Below are 23040 nucleotides of genomic sequence, written 5' to 3'. Positions count from 1 at the left end.
GAAACCTAAGGATGTTTATGCAACTGTTTTTTTTTTGTTTTTGTTTTTTTAATTCTCTCCCCTTTTAGCATCCTAGAGTGCGCTATGCTGCATGCAATGCAATTGGACAGATGGCAACTGACTTTGCCCCTGCCTTCCAGAAAAAGTTTCATGAAAAGGTAAGAGGCTTATAAATACATAGCTACTTGTAATCTTACACATTTTGTATGTTGTTAACTTATCTTCTGCTGACTTGCCTATTACTACTTCTCATCTTGTACATAGACTGACTTAAAATTCTTCTGGCTTCTACTAGATTGTTTGGTTTATCTTCATTTGGCAGACAGTCCTGTGGCTGAACAACTTGGCTCTTTCCTCCAAGCTGCCACATTGCATTGAAATAATCTTAAATGTGAATGGGTTTTATTTTGATCCATCAAAAAATAAATCTGGTACTGGCTTTTATTCATTTTAGATTAGAAAAGCTTTCATACCTTTTTATATAATATTAAAATGTATTTTCACTTAATGTTGGCGTCTTACAGTTTATTTTTAGGCTTAAAGGTGTTTTCTGGGACTTGAATGTTGACCTGTCCAGTATTGGACACCTCCAATCAGTATGTGATTGGAGGGGTCCAACACCCTGGACCCCCACTGATGAGGGCGGGTTCACACCCGCGCTCGAACTCCTGGACAGGAGATGGAAGCCAGCAGGCAGTTTTCAAACACATTCAATTGAATGAGTTTGAAAAGTGTCCGGCCGTAAGCGTTTTTTTTAAACTGGACGCAGTCAGACATGCAGGACTTTGTGTCCGATTAAAAAAAACCCAAAACAACCTGTCACCGCGGAGAGCACAAAACGCTCACCGGCAGCCAGTGAATGCAGGTTTCTGTCTTCTGCCGGCAGAAAACGGAAACCTACATAACGGCATTGGGGCACAGGTGTGAACCCGCCCTTAGCTATTTGAATAAGCTGCTACACTTACAAACTTTGACTCTTGCTCGTGCCAATGATGTCATGTTGATTGGTCACGTAGTACAGCATCACCTCGGTTCCATTCATGTTCCTATTGAAATAACTCTAGCAGTGGTATATATTTCTGATCTGCCCATTCATATGAGTACAAAACACCCACAGTACTCATGATTGCTGGGGGTGTCTTTGGTTACACCCCCACTGATCAGAAAGTTATCTTGTGGATGGGGATAATTTGTTACTAGAGTTCTCCTTTAAATCTTTTTGCCACCTGTTAATTTGAATAGATGAGTAACGTGGATGGGCATTTCCATGGATGTCAGTTGAGAGATCAATAGAATAGGTTGATGAATGCCATACTTGTGAGTTTGAGGTGGAGGGAGCACAGATGAGCACTTGACGTTCTTTGGTGTACAGGCTGTACTTGTCTCCTTTGTTTTTCCCCTTTATTTTATTTATAAGATGGTAAAAGGTGTATAAATATGCAACAGCTGACCAAGCTTTTATCTGTTACTACTAGGTGATTGCAAGTCTATTGCAAACCATGGAAGACCAGGCTAACCCTCGAGTCCAGGCCCATGCCGCTGCTGCTCTTATTAATTTCACAGAAGATTGTCCCAAGTCACTTTTAGTTCCTTATCTGGATAACTTGGTCAATCATTTGCATTCCATTATGGTGGTCAAATTACAGGAGGTATGTTTTGGCTTTAGCTTTTTTGTTTAAGGCATGTTCAATATTTTTGTTTTGGTTTTTTACGGGTATGTTCACACAGATTTTTTGCGGGTTGATTTTGACGTGGAATTGACTTCAATACGAGCCACTTGCTTTTTTCCCCCTGCTAGGTAGTAGCGGAAAAAAGAAGCGTCTTGCCGTGAATTCCACGGCAGAGTCAGCTGTGGTGTCCATGGCTTGAGACACGCTCCTGTTTAGGCCCTTTCATTCGGGCCTAATCAGGAGCGGGACGCCACGACGTTCTGCAGTGTGAACGAGCCCTTAACCTATTCCACAGTTTTTAACCTCAACAAACCTGTGATCAGATATCCCCAAAGTCTATAAAAATTAATAGAAAAGTAAAAATAAATAAATATCAATAAAACACCTTAAAGGTTCTAGGCACATCCCCAAAACATACAAAATAAAAATTCCTGTAAGAGTAAAAACTAATTTAATTTTTTTTTCTAGTAGCACTTTGTGTTAACTTAAAAAAAAAAAAAAAAAAAGTGAAAAACAAACGTTTTCCCTCCTCTTTTGTTTATATTTTCCCAGATATTAATTTTTTTTTTATTTAAAACACATACAAAAATAAAGCCCTACGTGTCACCGAAACACCCCCCCCCAGAAATGTGTCTAGTCATGAACCTCCAACATCTAACCCTTCAAGATCGTACGTTCTTGCAAGTTTATCCTGTTGTATGAAATAGTTACTACAGCTGGACATCTCATAGGAAAAGCAGGGACAGTTTATTACCGTCCTTGCGTTCCTGAGTGTTGTGTACACAGCGCTCAATGAACTCCGAGAGCTGCTGGGCCCTAGAAGACCCAGATCAGTTCTGAACTACAACATGGGAGGTTCTATACCTCCTCCAACTCGGGATGTATTTGCCAACCCCAGTTACAGGAGAAATCGCCTGAAAAAAGACCCCCTATTATGATCTTATGGGGTCACAATGTGTTAAAAAGAGGGGGGGGGGTAATCCCTCCCATCACGGGTTCTAGTCCCGCCCCTATCAAGACAACTGGGAGGTGTAACGATATATTTTCCCAAATATAAATTTTTTTAAAACACATGCCAAAATAAAGCCCTATGTGTCACCGAAAAAAGATGCAGAAATTAGTTGAATAACGCAAATGATAAAAATGTTACAGCCCTCAAAACTGCACATCCAAAAAAACCTAAAGTGTCTGGTTCTGAACCAGAAATTGGCCTGTTACTGAAGTTGATAAAGAAAGAACATGGAAGAATAAAAAACATAAAAATAAAGTACTAGAGGTTAAGTGATTTTCATTAAATATAAAGTGATGCATTTTTGATTTTGCGGCCTTGTAATTGGTCGTTGAGTTCGGTTAACTATAGAAGAAGTGGCCAAGGTATAATAATTTTTTACTTGATGACTATAGTGTGTCAGATAATAGACGGCTTGTTCTCTTTTGTTTGTACAGTTAATCCAGAAAGGCACTAAGCTGGTTCTGGAACAGGTGGTGACTTCAATAGCCTCTGTCGCAGACACTGCTGAAGAAAAGTTTGTTCCTTATTATGATTTGTTCATGCCCTCCCTAAAACACATCGTGGAAAATGCTGTGCAGAAAGAGTTGCGCCTTCTCAGAGGGAAGACTATTGAGTGCATAAGTCTTATTGGTCTAGCTGTTGGTAAAGACAAGGTAAGTGTGTCATGCTTGTCCACCTTTTATATAAAAATTTCTTGTATTTTGAATTGTTGCATAGGGTTTTATGCTACTGAATAACGTCTACATTTTATTGTCATTTGTCTGGGTTTAGTTTATGCAAGACGCTTCTGATGTGATGCAGCTTCTGCTAAAGACTCAGACAGACTTCAGTGAGTTGGAAGATGACGATCCGCAGGTATGTAATATTAGTCATCCACACATATACTTAACGCTCTAGACTGGTGACAAATTTTTTGAATCATAGAAACAAAAAAATAAAATACTTATGTCCTTTTAGATTAGTTGTCTATTTACTTGCTTCTGTTTTTCAAGATCTCGTATATGATCTCTGCATGGGCACGTATGTGCAAAATCCTTGGGAAAGAATTCCAGCAATACCTTCCTGTGGTGATGGGACCTCTTATGAAAACAGCTTCCATTAAGCCTGAGGTGGCTCTTCTTGACAGTGAGTTTTAGGACTTTTCTTTTATATCAGTAATTCTATGACTTAGAAAAGTAGATGACTTTGGCAACATGTTCTCATAACGAAAAAGCAAATTACATTATATCTGAGCAAGAGCAGTCTTTCATGGTATTTTACAGAATGTACTTGTTGGTGACTTTGCCATCTGATCAATGGGGATCCAAACACCTGGGACCACCACAGATTACCGTATTTTTCGGACTATAAGACGCACCTAGGTTTTAGAGGAGGAAAATAGGGGAAAAAAAATTTGAAGCAAAAAATGGTAAAATATTTAATATAATGGGAGTTGTAGTTTTGCAACAGCTGCAAGGCCACATTGACAGGTGACCCTGCAGCTGTACGAGGATGCATAGAGTGGGTTTTTTTGCGGGGCCAGAAGTACTTTTTAGTTATACCATTTTGGGGAATATCTATTTCTTAGATCACCTTGTATTGAAAAAAAACCCGGTGGTTTATGACATATGATTTTCTACTTTTATATATATATTCTAGGGACAGGAGGTGATTTAGAACTTTTATTTTTCATATTTTTAAAGTTTTTTTTTTTTGTTTTTGTTTTTTTACTATTTTATTCCCCCCCCCGGGGCTTGAACCTGCGGTCACTTGATTGCAAGTCCCATAGACGGCAATACAAGTGTATTGCCGTCTATGGGACATTCTGTCTATTAGTATTACGGCTCGTCATAGAGACCAGCCGCAATACTAATACAGCAGTGACAGGCCTGGGAGCCTCATTAGGCTCCCGGCTGTCACCCGGACAGGTCGGCTCCTGCGATATCGCCGCGCAGGAGCCGGCCTGCAACTTTACAGGTACGGGGCCGGTGGGGACCGGCCCCGGGGGAGAAGAGGCCGCTGACAGACTGCAGACCCGGCATCCACTGTACTAGAGAGGCGGATGCCGGGGAGGGATAGACGCCGGGGCCTGAGACATCGCTACGATCCTCTGCCCTGCCTGAAGCCAGCGGTGGGGGGACGGAGGAGCGGAATAGCATCACTCCTCCCGCTGCTGGCTTCAGGCAGGGCAGAGGATCGTAGCGATGTCTCAGGCCCCGGCGTCTATCCCTCCCCGGCATCCGCCTCTCTATTACGGCGGGTGCCAGGCCAGGCACATTCAGACTATAAGACGCACCCTTCTTTTCCCCAAAAATTTTTGGGGAAAAAAGTGCGTCTTATAGTCCGAAAAATACGGTAGCTTTTTTTTTTTTTTTTTTTTAAGAGACCGCAACAGTTGGGTGAATGCTGCAGCCTCTTCACTAAATACCAAAACCAGCGCCATACATTGTGTGGTGTCTGTGCTTTGTATTGTAGCTCATCCTATTCACTTGAATAGGACTGAGCGGCTGCTGTACCTTTTTATGGGTGAAAGCAATTTTCTTTGCACTGGATGTGACCTCAGTGCATATGATTGTTTCAACCTCTCCAAACAGTTTATCTGTGGAGGTCCTGTGTGTTGGACCTCCACTAGTTACATATTATTGATCCTGACCTAAAGACAGGCTGTTAATATTTTAGTTTTGGAAAACCCTGGGGACACAGCACCATGGGTATATACCAGGCCACTAGGAGGCTAATACTAAGAATAACAAAAGATGTCACCTCCGCTTCTGAGCTATACCCACTTCACAGGCACTATGCTAGCCAGTTTTAGCCTATCCTCCGAAGCCAAGAAGGCTCTGCTCTCTATCAAAGAGCCACTCGAGGGTCACCCAGTCCCCTTTGTTGCATCAGTGGCTGGAATACCAGTAACCCCACAACCACGTGCGAGGTTCACTGAAGGGACTTGCAGAGCCTGAAGACAGCTTATCAGGTAAGTACTTTTCCTTCAGCAGTTGATCGGACATTCTCCGAGTCTGCCTCCTAAGCCAACCCTCCGGCCTGAGTGGTTTCCCTTATTGGGCCCATAGGTGACCTTGCCAGGCTTAACAAGTTTGTGCTATTCTCATTGTTTTTTCTCCTTTTGTGGCTCCACCTGTTGCTCCAAAGAGTAGTCTTCCTGGTACTCCTTCTCCAAGAACTCCTTTTTTTAAGACCAGACCTGACTAGCAGTTTCCCACTAAGCCTTCCAAGCTTTCCTCTGTTTGAAGGTCTCCCTTCATGCAGCTGCTCTCCACGACGTCTGGGTCTGAGAAGTAGTGCTGACTGGCTACTCCAGGGATTTGTCTCTTCTTTTTTTTCTGTCTACCTTGCCTTCTCCCCTTTCCCCCGCTCAAGTGGTGACTTTTCTGCAGACTGTCTCCACTCTACAGTGACAGGGTATAATTGTCCCTGTTCCCATTCGAGTGTTTTCAGGGCTTTTATTTCAAACTGTTCACCATCCCTAGGAAGGATGGCTCCCTTTGCCCCCATACTAGACCTGAAGAGGCTCAACCGGTTTGTCCGCAAGTTCCACATAGTCTCTCCAGGGATGTTACCACTAACCACAGGGACTCCGACATTTCAATGCATACCTCCACATTCCCATTGTGCTGTGCCATCAGTTCTTTCTTCGTTTCAGGGGGCTTTGCGTCATTTTCAGTTTGACATGCTCCGCTTCGGCCATGTCTCGCAATGATATGTGGATGACTTCCTAGTGAAAGATGGACAGTCTGACCAGTTAACAGATCACCTTGGACCTCCTTCGCTGGTTCAGCTGGGTCAGCAATGAGGAAAAGTCCTGTTGTGCCTTCTGAGTGCATGGAATTCCTAGGCATTCTCCTCAGTGCTCAACAAGGCAAGATTCTTCTCCAAAGATCCTTGCCCTCTGAATTGGTGTTTTGTCTCTGCATGTGGCCACTGGCCATGATGGTCTCGACCTTCAACGCCATATCTTTATGCTATTTTGGCCCACTGGGACAAGTCTCCATATAACCTCGACCTCCTGCCTACCTGGGTTTTCCAGGAGATTCTTTTGTGGCTCTCCTCCCAGGGATCTCCCAGAGGAAGTCCTTTCTCCCTCCTCCATTGGCATGCGATTTCCACCTACGCCAGTTTTTCTGGTTGGGGAACAGTCTTCGGTGCTTGTTTCGTTCAGGGCCTGTTATCTATTTCAGAGACCTCCCTCAAGATCAACTTGCTGTAACGAAGAGCCATCTTTCTAGCCATGTCTCATTGAATCTCTCTCCTCCAAGGGCATCTGGTTAGAGTCCAGACAGACTCCTCTGGGATGGCCCAGAGACAGAACCAACACATTTTGTTTTTCCTAGCATCAGCCTCCTAGTGGCCAGATCTATACCCATGAATGCGATGAGAAAAGAATTTTATGGTGAATACAAAAATCTGTTTCTTTTAGAAGTCTATATTGCACATGAAAAGGACAAACTTTTCTTGTATGCTTCACTAAAGAAAAATGCCTATGTCTTAGTCATGTCTTCTAAATCAGTCCCTACACAAAACAAATCAGTTTACAGTGAGCTCTATAGGTAAGAGAGAAGGAAGATGAGAAGGAGAAAGGTAGATATGAGGCGGTCTACAGCATTAAACGTCATTTATGTCAGGGAATGGCTGGATAATAACTATTGATAACCCAGCTGAATTGTGAGATAGAACCATCCCACTTATATTATTGATCTCTGTTTTGAGTCGCTCTCGTTTTCTTCCCCCTGCCCTCTCAATAGAGTTCTAGTGTACAGATTTTTTCAATAGCAGAAGGGGGCAAATAAGTGAAGAAACCAGCACTTTTCTTAGATAAAGTATATTACAAAGTTCATTCTCTTCACCTGAACTATGGATTTATGGCAAAAATATATGCGTTGACTCCCTTGTAATTTTTTAATATAAGATATGTTCTCATGTTCTTTATCCAAAGCTGTAGTTTTTTTAGCTCAAAACTACGTGTTATATCACAATGAGTTTGAGGGCAAAACATTTGAAATATGTATTTTAAGGTGATGTTAAACTAAAAAAGAAATGCATGGGATGTCCCTATGAAATTAAAATCATGGTACAAGGATAAAGCTGTGATAGTACCATAGAAACCTGTGACTGATGTATACAACTGTATGGCAAAAAAGTTGCATAAATTAAGAGATTTTTCTGGTATATGTACCAAACATATGATGTGAATAGACCACAATTTGTACATTATTTGATGGCACTCGTTTTCGTTATTTGTAGCTCAAGACATGGAGAACATGGGTGATGATGATGGATGGGAGTTTGTGAATTTAGGAGATCAGCAAAGTTTTGGTATCAAAACTGCTGGACTTGAAGAAAAAGCGACTGCATGCCAGATGTTGGTGGGTATTGCATATATGGACTGGCTGTTCAAGCATGTGTTTTCCATGTGTACAAGTGTTAATGTATAAACAGTTTTGAAAACCTTCTGCTGCTATCCATTATCAGACTAAAAATGGGTGAATCATGAATATCCTAGTAGTCTGTCCATTTTTGTCATCTGAAGCACAACCTACTGCTACTCAGTATTTTTCATGCATAACCTTTCCTGTTACCAATTGGAGTAGTCTGAAAAAGGGCAACGGCCCTATTGCTGTCTGATCAGTTAAAGGAGTATTCCCATCTACATAATTATTTTTAAATTTGTAGATAATTAAAAGTTAAAATTTTTGCAAATATAAGTAATTAAAAATTCTGCAGTTGTAAAGATTTTCTCTAACTTTCTTAGTGGTGACGTCTGTTGTCTTCATCGGTTGCCATGGATACGACCACTAATGTAGAAACTTTCTATGGTCTGGGACTTGTCAGAAACTCAGCTATGATTTTCTTATTGTAGCTGGGTTATCAGGCAGGGACACTACATGTATCAGAAGATATCCCGGCCACAATAAGGAAATCATGGCTGATTTTCTGACCTTAGAAAGTTCCTGCATTAGTGGTCGTATCCATGGCAACCGATCAAGATAACAGACTGACACCACAAGATATGTAGAGAAAATCTTTAAAACTCTGCAGAATGTTTCATCACTTATATTTGCAAAAATGTTTAACTTTTATCTACAAATTTAAAAATAATTATGTAGATGGGAATACCCTTTTAATGGTGAATTCACACATTGCAGAGATTTCTGACTACCTGCTCATTTGAGTAGGGCTTGCAAAAACAATGCACTTGCTGCAGATGCATTCCCATCCACGTGCGTAGAACAGAGTTTCAGACGCGGAGGTTTTTCTAACGTATCTACTCGTGAAGTCGCCCTAATTCAGGCAGTTGCTGTTGTCATCGTAATAATTGGCTGGGCGCATTCTGTAGAAAAGGTTACAAAAATGACTTTCGTGTTGGGAAACACAATTTGCAAAGTGTACATAGCTGTATGGCATAAAAGCCACTTATTTATTGTAATTTATTTTTTATTTTTTTTTTATGTCTACAGGTTTGCTATGCTAAAGAGTTGAAGGAAGGGTTTGTGGAGTATACTGAACAAGTTGTAAAACTAATGGTTCCTCTTCTTAAATTTTATTTCCATGATGATATCCTTTCAAGTGAATCTTTAATACGTGGCTCTTTGTTATAAAAATGTAGTCAGATGAAATCTAATCACTTAGAAAGTAACCTGCTTAAATGGAACCTGTCACCTAGAAAATGGTCAAATCCCATACAGCAGGTTATAGAACAGGAGAAGCTAAGCAGATAAAGATTTGTGGTGGTACATCCAGTACAACTTGTCATGAGTTCATTAAACTCTGTATTCTATTTTGACTAGAAAGTGAATAAGAATGTTGTCTGTCACTAGGTAGAACATGCCTCGACTTTCCTGTTAGAGCAGAGCTTCAATGAATAAGGAATGGGTTATACTGAATCTTGCTCACAAAACTATATCAATTTGCTCAGCTCCTCCTGCTCTATACCATTGTCTGCAGTTTACACTGAATTTTCCATGTTACTAGTTGGCTTTAAAGAAAGGCTTAAAAAAAAAAAAAAAAAAGAAAACCTGGCAATACACAAGTCTAGGTTCACATCTGCGCCTTGGACCCGAACAACAGAGAGCCCGACTGCCAAAATAACGCTTATCTACGGACACTGGCAGACTCCATAGACTAATAGGGTCTGCCATTTTTATACTGAAACATGCAGAGAGAAAAGTCCTCCGCCTATTTCTGGCAGTTTCTTTGGCGGAGTAGACTCCGGCTCAGATGTGAGCCTGATATGGCAAAACACTGTTTTTAAAAAATCCCTTTGGCTTCTTTTCTGCCTGTCAACTGTTTTTGTTTTCTTAGGGCAGTTGTGTGTATTTGTTTTCTTCCTGTATTCTGATGGTAAGGACCAAAGTTTATAAAGGTAGATGTGGCATAGGAACACAAGGCCTTCAAAACTAATCTTTATCAAGTTACAGTTATAGTATACCTGTAAATTCAGAAAACTTGACATGTCAGAAGATATAATTGGCAGGGGTTCAGTTGCTGAGACCCCAATGATTGCTGAAATGAAGTGTCAGATACTCTTAGCTTAGTTATGGAACCCCTTTGGCTGTGTTTGGCTCAGTTTGACTGAAATAAGCTGCAGATGCAAGCAATTGAGTTAAAAATGAATTGCAAAAGAATTCTTTCCTTAACTTTAACGATACGCGTAAGAGTTGCTGCTGCAGAGTCTATGCCACTGTTGTTGGAATGTGCACGAGTACGTGGCCCTGAATACCTAACCCAAATGTGGCACTTCATGTGTGATGCTCTGATAAAAGGAATTGGAACAGAGCCAGATTCGGATGTTTTATCAGAAATAATGCACTCATTTGCTAAGGTAAGTTTCATAAGCTTACACAAAATGTATGAATTGACTTGAGTCCTTTCTAGATCATTTTATAGGTATAGTTAAATGGTATGATTAATCAGAAAGTTACTTGTTAATCACATTTTTTGTTAAATAAATTAAAATTTTGGTGAGGTTTTAAAAATAAAAAATTCCATCTTAGCTTAGCTCTCCATAATGCTGCACCTCCCTACATTTCCTCCTTCATCACTATCCCCCATCCCGTGCTCTCCAATCACTCAATGACCTAAGACTAACCACCTGTATTATCAGAACATCCCACGCTCGTATACAAGACTTCTCCTGAGTTGCACCACTTCTCTGGAATGTTCTATTCTGGACAATGCAATTAACTCCCAATTTCTTCAGCTTCAATTGCAAACTAAAGACCCTTCTTTTCAGCCAGGCTTATCACAATTCCAAATATAAACCCTTCCATACCGTAATTAGAATCCCTAAAACAAACTCTCCTCTGTTCCCGCTCCCACATTACCCCAAACGATATGATTTCCAGGCACCATCTGCACGTTAAAGGATATGACTGGTGACGGCTCATACAATTTTGTTTCTGTAACCTCTATTACAAAATTCTGACCACTGTATAAGCAATGCTAACTCCAATGCTGCCCCTGCTACCTCTTGTGTCACCCCCTCTACCTCATAGATTGTAAGCACTTGCGATTAGGGCCCTCGGTCCCATTGTGTGAAGTGACTATTTCTTTGTAATGTATCTTTTTGTCTGTACTTGAACCCCACAAATTGTACAGTGCTGCGGAATATGTTGGCACTATATACGCGTCCATGTAAGTCAAAAGCTTCTGTGCCAAACTATTGGAATTGGACCATGGACCACAGAAATATAGATAACATGGAAAATTAAAAGCGTTATTAAAAAATATTTAACATAATGTGATTATTTCTTGGCTGTTCTTTTCTCTTTAAGTGGAACCCACTTATAAGTAAATTGTTGTGCAACTTACATGAAGCCTCTCAACCAAATAAGACTTTGGAAACTGCTATTTACATACAGTGTGTGCTCATTATATATATATATATATATATATATATATATATATATATATATATATATATATATATATATATATTAATTAGTATGTATGTATGGTTGGAGGTTTTATTATCGGGAAGTTGTTTCTAGAGGATCAAACACCAGAAGATCAAACACCAAAATGAAAAAAAAAAAAACACATAGCACAAGTTGGTGCTATAGAGAGAGTTTCAGTTTCTGCAGATCTCAGCAGAATGCGAACGGATTAAAACTCAGATAACCTTGCCGTACATTGGTAATTTCCTGCCATAGCTTAAATTGGTCTTGGAGAGATGCCTGTAGCAAGGTAGTCATTACATTTACCAAGGCAACAAATCTAGTTGCCTTCATTTTTCAAATATGTGGAATCCAGTTGGACTCCCCCCCCCCCCCCCCCCCCCTTTGTACCAGTTTTGATATTGATCACCTACTCCATTATCATTATCTAATTCATTTTCATTTTTACTTGCCCAAGTAGGTAAAATATGAGCACACATAATCGATGCATAGCATATAATACATAGTGTTTTGTCACATTTCTTGGTATGCTGTACATTACTAGATTTTGTTTTACACCTCACTTTTTACATATCTAATATACATGACCCAGAAAAAGATCTTCAACAATATGCTGCAAGTCTTTGTCGTATTTACCCACTTATTTTAGTCTGTTATAACTAATTTCTTGGGCAGTGCATTGAGGTGATGGGAGATGGATGCTTGAACAGTGAACACTTTGAAGAGCTTGGAGGCATATTGAAAAGTAAACTAGAAGAACACTTTAAAAACCAAGAACTAAGACAAGGTAGGAACAATTGTGGTGATCATATTTATATTTGCACTTGGTTTATTTAGGTATAATTTGCTTCTCTAAGGCCTTTATCAGATGACCGTGGTGTAGTTCAGTGTGCTGTCTGGCTTTTTCACTGACCCACTCATTTCTGTCTGCCCGCACAGACAACCATGAATTACATCATGGTCCTGTGTGCAGACCCGGCCGTAAAACTAAGGACAGATCTTATTCCTGTCCAGTTTTGTGGCTGTGCTTCTGTGGCTCCTATTCATTGATTGGGGGTGAGAAACATGGCCAGTGCATGGGAGGCACACAGAAGATATCCGTGTGCCAGCTGTGCCATTCATTCGTGGCCATTGAGTCTGCAAGGGGCCTATGTCCCAGTTCACAAGGATGTGTGTAGTGTATGGGTTCATGAAAACAAAACCAACTGCACACAGGTGACATCTTTGAGCCGTCCATCCTTTCCATGGACTTGTACATTAGGATGAATGAGCCAAACTGGAATAGGATCTGCCCTGTGTTTTGTGGCTCCCACCACAGAGACTCTGAAAATCATGGCCATGTGTAAGGGGCTTTAGAAGTGAATAGGTCCGTTTTCTATCCGTTAAACAGGCCCCATGCACACAGCCAATTTTTTTTTTTTTGCCCGTTATAAGTTTTATACATTCTAATCTACTACATTGCAATACAGTTTTGTACTCTGGAAAACCAATTTTTTTTTTAAAAGATGTCCAAACCGTTTTTATGTGAAACAATTTGAAATTTCTTTTAACTGTTTTTGTTTATCTACACGTGTTCCTACATATAAACTTATGGTGTGGCCTAGTCTGCCGGGAGCCTTGAGAAGTGGACTCCGTGGTAAGAACAAACCAGGACGCTTATGGTTTTTTTTTTAAGCATCCTGCTATGATCTTCCTCCATCTGAAAAACAGCGGGACATGCAATCTGCCACTGATTTTGGGGAAGACTCTGCCCCAAAATCTATGGCAAATTCCAACATGTGAACATAAACTTAGTGGATCAGTGGTAAGTGAAGTATGCTATGCTAATCTTTACTGTTTTTCTAGTGAAAAGACAAGATGAAGACTATGATGAACAAGTCGAGGAATCCTTACAAGATGAGGTACGCATTACATATCTAAGTATCACTATTTTGTGTACAGGGGATAATGAAACTCCTTAGGGAGTGTGCACCTTTACAGGCATATGGAGACTTACAAACCATTTTTGCTTCACTGAGGGATTATGGGAAATATATGCAAATCTGTTTTCCTAATAGGCAGCGAACACAGGCACTGTTTCCCTAATTACATTCTGGAAAACAGATTTGCATATATTTCCCATATTGTGTGTACATCTCCATAAATTCTTTTCATCTCACTAGTACTTGTTAGGGGAAGTGCACATGAAGGAATCTGCTTATGTTAAGGCAGGTTCTGCCTCAAGTCTGCTTCAAAATCTGTCCTGAGTCTGCAGTCCTGCACATTCTTGTCATGGATTCAGCTGCAGAACCTGTGGCACAAGCCTCAAGCTGATAAATCCTATTGTTTGAGGCTAATCCATAAGTGGAAACCCCTGCTTCAGTTTTCTACAACAGGATGCACAGCGACAAAAAGTGGAGAGAAATCTGAAGCAGAAGACCACTTAAAATTTCTCTGAACTTTCAAGGGCAATGTGCATCATAACCTGCCATTGGGACTAATAACAGCCAAAGACAATAGCAAAGGGGTGCACGATGCACCGTGCACCAGTCTAATTAGCATATGAATAAAAACTGACTTATTCAGAAACCACTGAGGCAATTTACATACTAAAGGTAGGTGCGGAATAGCCTTTCTAAAGCCTATGCAATGATGTAACATATGATATGTCAACACTGCTCATACATAACAATCATGTTTTCTGTCCACAGGATGACAATGACGTTTACATTCTTACTAAAGTAGCAGACATTTTGCACTCTATATTCAGTAGCTACAAAGAGAAGGTGTTGCCGTGGTTTGAGCAGTTGCTGCCGTTAATTGTTAACTTAATTGTAAGTTCCTTATGTCAAATTGCTTCATTGATGGGGTTGTCTACGTCTTATTTATTTAGAGAATGAGTCATTTTATAATACACATGCTTCAAAATTTAGCTGACTTGCAACATGTGTCTGTTTACAGGCTGTAGAAATGTATGTAGTGGACTAAAAATGGTGTTATTTATATGGCCTACCACACAAGATATGTGGCCTTTTGACATTTACTTACCACTGTCCAGTTCACTTTATTGACAAACTAACACAATCTAGCAGCAGTTACTTATCTTATTAGAATAGGACACCGGTACAGTACTTCTTGGGTGTTTGACAGATGCCTCAACAAATGTCCCAGCTAGCATGCAGCAACCTTTATCTATACTCAGTGTTGGATGCAGGGAAAAGAGGGGATGGACGACTGCTTTAGATTTTGATATGATTCTGCTAGTTAATGGATGTGTTTGACATATTTTTCTATTTAGCGTAAATGCTGCAATAGTCACCGTAGACTTGTAGCTATTTCACATTTAGCATTCAGTCTTATGGGAAATGCATTTTTTTTTTTTTTTTTTTGGGGGGGGGGGGTATTTGCATGTTGCTAATGAGATTTTTCGGTATTAATTTTTTTTGGGGGGTGTACATGTCCTGAGATGCAAAAGTTTTTTTTTTTTTTTACTTTTTATTTAAATGTTTTTAGTGTCCACATCGGCCATGGCCAGACAGACAGTGGGGACTCTGTATTTTTGATGACATCATTGAACACTGCAGCCCCACTTCTTTCAAATATGCTGAATACTTCCTGAGACCTCTGCTGCAGTCAATCTGTGATAGCAGTCCAGAGGTTCGTCAAGCGGCTGCTTATGGCGTCGGTGTGATGGCGCAGTTCGGTGGTGATAATTATCGTCCTTTCTGTACAGGTATGGGATATCGTAGATGCACAATGATTTGTATATAATTTTATTCGTTTTTTTTTTTAAATTAAAACATTTTCTTTTTTTTCTGTAGAAGCTCTTCCACTTCTTGTTGGGGTTATACAGGCCCCTGACTCTAAAACCAAAGAGAATATCAATGCAACAGAGAATTGCATCTCAGCTGTAGGAAAGATAATGAAATATAGACCAGATTGCATTAATGTGGATGAGGTTCTGCCTCATTGGCTGTCATGGCTGCCATTGCATGAAGACAAAGAGGAAGCGGTTCATACTTTCAACTTTCTTTGTGACCTTCTTGAAAGGTAAAATATTAAAGCTTACTTGTTAGGCTGCATAAGTAAGCCCAGACTTTGTTGCTATATAAACCTACCGTACAATTTGATACATATTGGCGTCTGTTGTGTGCATTTCGTGTTCCCCATAATCTTATTCATTACCTGCTGCATAAGCGTTTTTAATGGACCATCATTTCTTTGCTTGAAAGTGAAGCAGAATACACAGATTAGTCATACATACGTCTGCTACCACTAGCTATCTCTGATATAAGGTGGCTCATGTCACACCTATAATGGAGTGCAGTGCAGACTCCAACTGTATATTTTTGGTCTATTTAATTATTTGGAAGAATCTGTAAAGAAAAAGATAAGTACTCTGTCTCCCAGCAGCAGTGATAGTACAATCCTCTAGCTGTCCATGTGATGCTGTACTGAGGCATCATAGGATTGATAGAGCAAAGAGAGAGAAATATAAGTCAAGATGTAGTCAGATCAGGAGTGAGGAGAAGCTGTATTGTAAGGATATGAGGGCAGAGTAAATTAAATAAGCCTGCAGGGTGGTGGGCAGTGAGGTGAGGGGTGCAGGGAAGGGCAAAGTGTTTTGCCTGAAGTGCTTCTTTAATGTTTGTGCCCATTCCTATAAACCCTGATTATTTCAGGCAGTCTGTGATTTCCCTCAAAGGAAGTGGCAATATTAAATGTTCTTGCACTTGTCAAAAGAAAATGCATCAATTTAATGTGCTTTTTTTATATTTGCAGTAACAACCCAATTGTGCTAGGACCCAACAACTCAAATTTACCCAGAATATTTAGTATTATAGCAGATGGAGGAGTCCATGAGTCCATTAAAAATGAAGAATTATGTGGTAAAAGGCTTGCTAATGTAGTACGACAAGTTCAGGTAAGTTCCAGCTTCTTGTATTTCTTTACATTTTGTACTAAACCTCCTGCTACCTATAATAGTTTTAAAAAAAGAAAAGGCTTTCACGATGATGGGAACATGGGCTTTTTACTAAAGTGTTTAATGTCTTTTAAACCTCTTTGTAAAATGTATTAACGCACGTAATATTAGCAAGTTTGTCTTTTATAGGGGGGAGAATACATGTGCAGAATTTAAGGGCTAAAACTGGATTACATCAACAGTTGTGTAAAATGAAGCTCGGGTCCAGTAACTGATCTCCTGACTTTTAGACAAAGGGGTTGTCCCATTAGACATTAACTCCCATTCCTGAGGACAGGGGGATAAGTGTAAAATCACTGGGGATCTGACCACTGGGTTCCTCAATGATTAAAGAACTGAAGACTGAAAGCCCCCAGCATCCTTCCTGTGGATGAAGCACTTGTAGCACTTCATTCACTACTATAGGGCTTCAGGGGATTCTGCTATTGGACCCCCAATGATGTCACTTATCCCTTATGAAGTAGGGGTAACTAACTAATGGGATGTTCCCTTTAACTAGTTGGCACTGATGTAAATTTACTTGCTGTAGTATTGTAGGCACTCCTGACACCTGCTCCCTTTGTTCCTATGAGGCACTTTGTTCTGGCCAGTCGCCTCCGTGAGGGGTTTTCCCATGAGATAAACTTTCTGCTGTGTACTTGGGGTCCCAACGCCTGCCTGATCGTCTGTTTTTACCATTCCCACTCAAGTGATATGTCTGTATGCGAATAGCCCTTTATAATAACCTATAAACTGCAGTGTAGTTGGGGTTTGTACATTGTTTAAAGGTAATTCCAAATCCACACCTTTAATTTCATGCAATCTTTGATGGATGTGTACATGGAGAAACACATTCCCAGATTTAGCTGTTTAAAACTATCGATTTTGCAGAAACTGTTAGAATTTAAGGCATGAGTTGCAACTAAAGTTGTGTGCATGTACAGCAGATTTTTTTTTTTTACATGCTAATTTTTGCCATGAATTTCACAGCAATAGGTAAAATACAATGCAAAAAACAGGCTACCCAATGAATAGCCTTCAAATGGTGTGGATTTAACAGGATTCTATCATTAAAAAAACATGTTTTAAATTAAAGGCATGTATGATTAGCCTTTATAAAGGCAATTCATCTCTTACCTTTATCTTGAAGTTCCGTGCTGCTGTTTTTGAATTTCTCTTCTTCTTTATGTTAATTGTGCTCAGAAAGCACTGGGGGTGTTCTCCCTGGGCTCTCTGAGCACAGTGTCATCCATCCAGCGCCGCCTTTCTTTTGCTCTATCATCTATTCTCCTCCTCTTGTAACAGGAGACCACCGCAAAATGGCCGACGGAACCGTCGACTGCGTGTCCTTCAGCAATTTTGTGGTGGTCTTATGTAGGATAACATTGTAAAATGGCAATGTAACATGCACAGTCTGCTGTTACGTCGGCCATTTAGCTGTGATCTGTAAGAGGAGGGGGACAATGACTGACGGAGCAGTAGAAAGGCGGCGCTGGATGGATAACAAGGCTGTGCCCCGAGTCCAGGGAGAACGTCCCCTGTGCTTTCTGAGCACAATTAGCATAAAGATGAAAACAAGAGAAATTCGAAAACTGCGTCGTGGACCTTCAAGGTAAAGGTAAGAGATGAATAGTCTTTATAAAGGCTATTCCTACATGTTTTTAGTTTAAAATGTGTTTTTTAATTATAGAATCCCTTGAAGTATTTTTGCCAAGTTCATATTGGTATCTGTTGATTTTGCTTATGTCTTTATTTCTTTTTTAGGCATCTGGAGGACTGTTCACAGAATGTGTTTCACAGCTGAATCCAGTTCAGCAGAAGGCTTTACAAGATCTCCTGAGCGCTGCGTGAAGATCTCTGCTGTTGGCATCTATCAGGAAAACTAACATGAAATAAACTTACCTCTTCTGTTTAGGTTTCTTTATTTTGTTTTGAGAAAAAAGGAGCAGTAGTGTTCATAAGCAGTTTTTCTGCAGGCCGTTAAGTTGGAGGAAAAGCGTCGTACCCCAGACTGGGAGTAAAAATAAAGTTAAAATGGATTCTTCTAGAAATGACGGATGTTCCCCGCAGGCCTGTAACTCTAAATGGATTATTCTAATCTATCTTCTTCTAGCTCCCGGCTTCCACTTGACGATAGGGAGAAACTGCTTATCATTGTCTTCAGTTGTCAACTAATTAGGAGTGTGGTTACTGTAGATGGATTTTAAGATACATGGACCTAGATCTGGTGTATCCGAGGGCCTACAAAGCTTTTTAAAATGGTGCTCCCCATGCCATTCACAAAAGTGGCATGTCGAGTTCATAACTAGCACGATGTTATAATCGTCAAGACATACTTGTCTCCACAATGTATTACCACAGAGGTTTGTAGAAAACGACTTTTGCCCTATATAGGATTCATTTTCAAGTATGATGGTCAAGAAAATTAATTTTGCACAGATTTATATTGGTATATTTTTATTCGTTTTGGTCACCCATAGTGCCCAAATACCGTGGTTTGACATAGAACAGCATTTAGCTTCAGGCCCTTGAATGTGAAATGTCTTTTTGGCATGTCTGGCAATATCTCCTTCACTCTTCAATAAACAACAATATAATACAAACACCAGTCTGAGCACGGGTCCCCTGCTGTCTCACTTTATTCACATTGTCCTCTATCATACAATTTGGAGCGCACAGATACAGTATACTCTGCATGTGAGCAGTTAATAATCTTTGTTGACTGTTATAGGATTGATATTTTGTTTTATTATATGTAGGATGCCTTTATTTTCAAAGATGCATTCATTTGAGGTTTAACACTATACATGTTTTATAGTCTTCTGATACTTACCAAGTAAAGGTGTGCACAATTATGAATTATTAGCATTAACACTTCCAGCTTACTCCATTGTATTAGTTCACCGTTTATGCTGCAAGTAAAAAGCCAGACTCTTTTGCATTAAGTTCAAAATGCCACAAAATAAACTTGTTTTCTTTAAAACAGTTATAGATATTTCTTGTTAATTCCAAATGTTAGAAAACGAGCCAGGATAATGCTCTGTTCACATTGGTGTCGTGGCTTCCGTTTAAGCAGCCATGATCTGTTTGGACTACAAATGGCTCTCAGAATTTACATGATTAGGTCAGGTAGGTCTTAGCCCCAGGAACTTGTGAATGTTACCCTTGGACAAGTGGGTGTGGTTCTATTTTCTATTATTCCAAAATTATGTTCAAAGTTACATTATATGAGTTATGATATCCTTTACAGAGAAAACTTAAAGGGGTTTCTCCTAATCTCCTATTCACAGGATAACAGAATATGTTTCTAATCACTTTGGGTCCAATGGCTACTTTATCTTTAGACACTGCCTATTTACATTATTTGTCATCCTGGTACATGAGTTGTACCCCAAATTGTATATTTGGGGTAACATACTGGGTACACCTGCCTCCCATACAAAATGTGTTTTTGAGATACAGGATGATTATTGATATTGCCATATTTAATATGAGAACAGCCCATTAGATTCCGATTGCCATTGTCCAGCAGTGAAGATACTGATGAATGTTGTGTTCACTGATCGTCAGTTCCCTATTACATTACAGGGTTGAATTGTCAGCGTGATATTGCAATCCTGCCGATCACACTGGAGCACACAATGCTATCAGTTGGCATGCAGTGTAGCAGGTATTTGGTACAGTTACAGTGCCATTATTTTGTGACATCAGAAATGACTTAAAAAAATGACTGCTGTCCATATTATGGCTGCCAATCCCCTCCTGTTCATTATGTCCAATGACCTACATTATGCCACCATAGATCTCTGAGATACTGCATTTTCGCAAAGTGGGGTTCTACCCTTTAAAGGGTTTTTGGGCTAAAAATGAATTACCTAATCTAAGGATAAGGTGACTAATATCAGATAAGTGTGTGTGGGGGTGTAATCTGACATTGGCACCACCATCACTTTAGTTGCACTCTGCTGTCTGCTTCCTGCTCCATTCCCTATGTGTCAGCTGCTGAAAACAGCTTATGGATGGGTTGGCAGACATTCTCCAATCTAGTATTGAGGACCTGTACAGTCCTATGAAAAAGTTTGGGCACCCCTATTAATCTTAATCATTTTTTGTTCTAAATATTTTGGTGTTTGCAACAGCCATTTCAGTTTGATATATCTAATAACTGATGGACACAGTAATATTTCAGGATTGAAATGAGGTTTATTGTACTAACAGAAAATGTGCAATATGCATTAAACCAAAATTTGACTGGTGCAAAAGTATGGGCACCCTTATCATTTTATTGATTTGAATACTCCTAACTACTTTTTACTGACTTACTGAAGCACAAAATTGGTTTTGTAACCTCACTGAGCTTTGAATTTCATAGCCAGATGTATCCAATCATAAGAAAAGGTATTTAAGGTGGCCAATTGCAAGTTGTTCTCCTATTTGAATCTCCTCTGAAGAGTGGCATCATGGGCTACTCAAAACAACTCTCAAATGATCTGAAAACAAAGATTGTCCAACATAGTTGTTCAGGGGAAGGATACAAAAAGTTGTCTCAGAGATTTAACTTGTCAGTTTCCACTGTGAGGAACATAGTAAGGAAATGGAAGACCACAGTTAAGTTGTTAAGTCCAGAAGTGGCAGGCCAAGAAAAATATCAGAAAGGCAGAGAAGAAGAATGGTGAGAACAGTCAAGGACAATCCAGAGACCACCTCCAAAGAGCTGCAGCATCATCTTGCTGCAGATGGTGTCACTGTGCATCGGTCAAAAATACAGCGCACTTTGCACAAGGAGAAGCTGTATGGGAGAGTGATGAGAAAGAAGCCGTTTCTGCAAGCACACCACAAACAGAGTCCCCTGAGGTATGCAAAAGCACATTTGGACAAGCCAGCTTCATTTTGGAAGAAGTTCCTGTGGACTGATGAAACAAAGATTGAGTTGTTTGGTCATACAAAAAGGCATTATGCATGGCGTCCAAAAAAAACAGCATTACAAGAAAAACACATGCTACCCACTGTAAAATTTGGTGGAGGTTCCATCATGCTTTGGGGCTGTGTGGCCAATGCCGGCACCGGGAATCTTGTTAAAGTTGAGGGTCGCATGGATTCCACTCAGTATCAGCAGATTCTTCAGAATAATGTTCAAGAATCAGTGACGAAGTTGAAGTTACCCCGGGGATGGATATTTCAGCAAGACAATGATCCAAAACACCGCTCCAAATCAACTCAGGCATTCATGCAGAGGAACAATTACAATGTTCTGGAATGGCCATCCCAGTCCCCAGACCTGAATATCATTGAACATCTGTGGGATGATCTGAAGCGGGCTGTCCATGCTCGGCCACCATCAAACTTAACTGAACTTGAATTGTTTTGTAAAGAGGAATGGTCCAAAATACCTTCATCCAGGATCCAGGAACTGATTAAAAGCTACAGGAAGCGACTAGAGGCTGTTATCTTTGCAAAAGGAGGATCTACTAAATATTAATGTCACTTTTCTGTTGAGGTGCCCATACTTTTGCACCAGTCAAATTTTGGTTTAATGCATATTGCACATTTTCTGTTAGTACAATAAACCTCATTTCAATCCTGAAATATTACTGTGTCCATCAGTTATTAGATATATCAAACTGAAATGGCTGCTGCAAACACCAAAATATTTAGAACTAAAAATGATTAAGATTAATAGGGGTGCCCAAACTTTTTCATAGGACTGTATTTAGGATAGGTCATTATTTTTAGCCCTGATAGGTTGTCAATTAAGAAAAATTAAGTGAACAAAATAAATCAAATCTATATTTGCTGTAAATACCTTTGCCTTCAAATCCGCACCAATTCTTCTAGGTTTATTCTCACAAGGTTTTTCTAGAAACTCTGCAGCAAGATTTACAAACCTCTTGGTGAACTAACCACCAATCTTCTGTGAATATAGGTTTGCTCGGATCTTTCTCTTCCTGTAATTCCAGACAGATATGATGAGATCAGTGCACTGTGGAGGACGTATCATCACTTCCAGGACTCCTTATTCTCTAGAACCCTTACATAGGACTCAGTCTTGGCTGTGTGCCAGATTTACCAGCCTGAACACTATTGGGAGTGATTGACTCCTAGCTCTATTATATATGATGGGGAATCCTTGTCCTGTCAAATACTGTCCCATACTGTAAACACTATAGGACAGTATTTATCAGAAGCTTTTAACTAGATGACTAAAATGCTAGGAATCTCTCTCCTGCCATAGTGTTCAGGCCAGAAAATCTGTTGCATATGTATCGAGTTTCACAGCCAAGATGGTTGTGTGCAAGCGCTCTTCTGCTCAAGATACTACTTAATGACATTTCCTGTATATCTGGGGTTATTGTCCTATTGCAGACTCAATTTGGAGCCAGTCAGATGCCTTCTTGATCATTTTGCATCAACCAATACAATCTGCCTGTATTTCTTCACATTGAAGACACTGTTAATCCTGACCACATACCCAACTCCATTTTCCATGAACCTCCACCATGCTTTCCTATTGCCTGTAGACACATT

At 40.0% G+C, this 23040-nt stretch overlaps 1 protein-coding gene across 1 annotated transcript in view; it reads left to right on the top strand.

The window, feature by feature from the left end:
- Window positions 1–19468, top strand: part of IPO5 (importin 5) — a 35198-nt gene extending 15730 nt beyond the window's left edge. The window contains exons 12-26 of the mRNA XM_075265326.1: window positions 69–158; window positions 1476–1649; window positions 3117–3335; window positions 3454–3537; window positions 3675–3807; window positions 7921–8042; window positions 9135–9231; window positions 10326–10498; window positions 12249–12360; window positions 13419–13474; window positions 14264–14386; window positions 15066–15285; window positions 15374–15602; window positions 16335–16476; window positions 18280–19468. Of these exons, the coding sequence (XP_075121427.1) occupies window positions 69–158; window positions 1476–1649; window positions 3117–3335; window positions 3454–3537; window positions 3675–3807; window positions 7921–8042; window positions 9135–9231; window positions 10326–10498; window positions 12249–12360; window positions 13419–13474; window positions 14264–14386; window positions 15066–15285; window positions 15374–15602; window positions 16335–16476; window positions 18280–18366 (2061 nt within the window). The 3' untranslated portion in view covers window positions 18367–19468. The remainder of the gene's footprint in view (window positions 1–68; window positions 159–1475; window positions 1650–3116; window positions 3336–3453; window positions 3538–3674; window positions 3808–7920; window positions 8043–9134; window positions 9232–10325; window positions 10499–12248; window positions 12361–13418; window positions 13475–14263; window positions 14387–15065; window positions 15286–15373; window positions 15603–16334; window positions 16477–18279) is intronic.
- Window positions 19469–23040: the final 3572 nt, after the last annotated feature.

Source organism: Leptodactylus fuscus, chromosome 2, assembly GCF_031893055.1.
Source record: "Leptodactylus fuscus isolate aLepFus1 chromosome 2, aLepFus1.hap2, whole genome shotgun sequence".
Lineage (NCBI taxonomy): Eukaryota > Metazoa > Chordata > Amphibia > Anura > Leptodactylidae > Leptodactylus > Leptodactylus fuscus.
The sequence above is the reverse complement of the archived record's forward strand: the minus strand, read 5'-3'. Positions and strand labels throughout refer to the sequence as shown.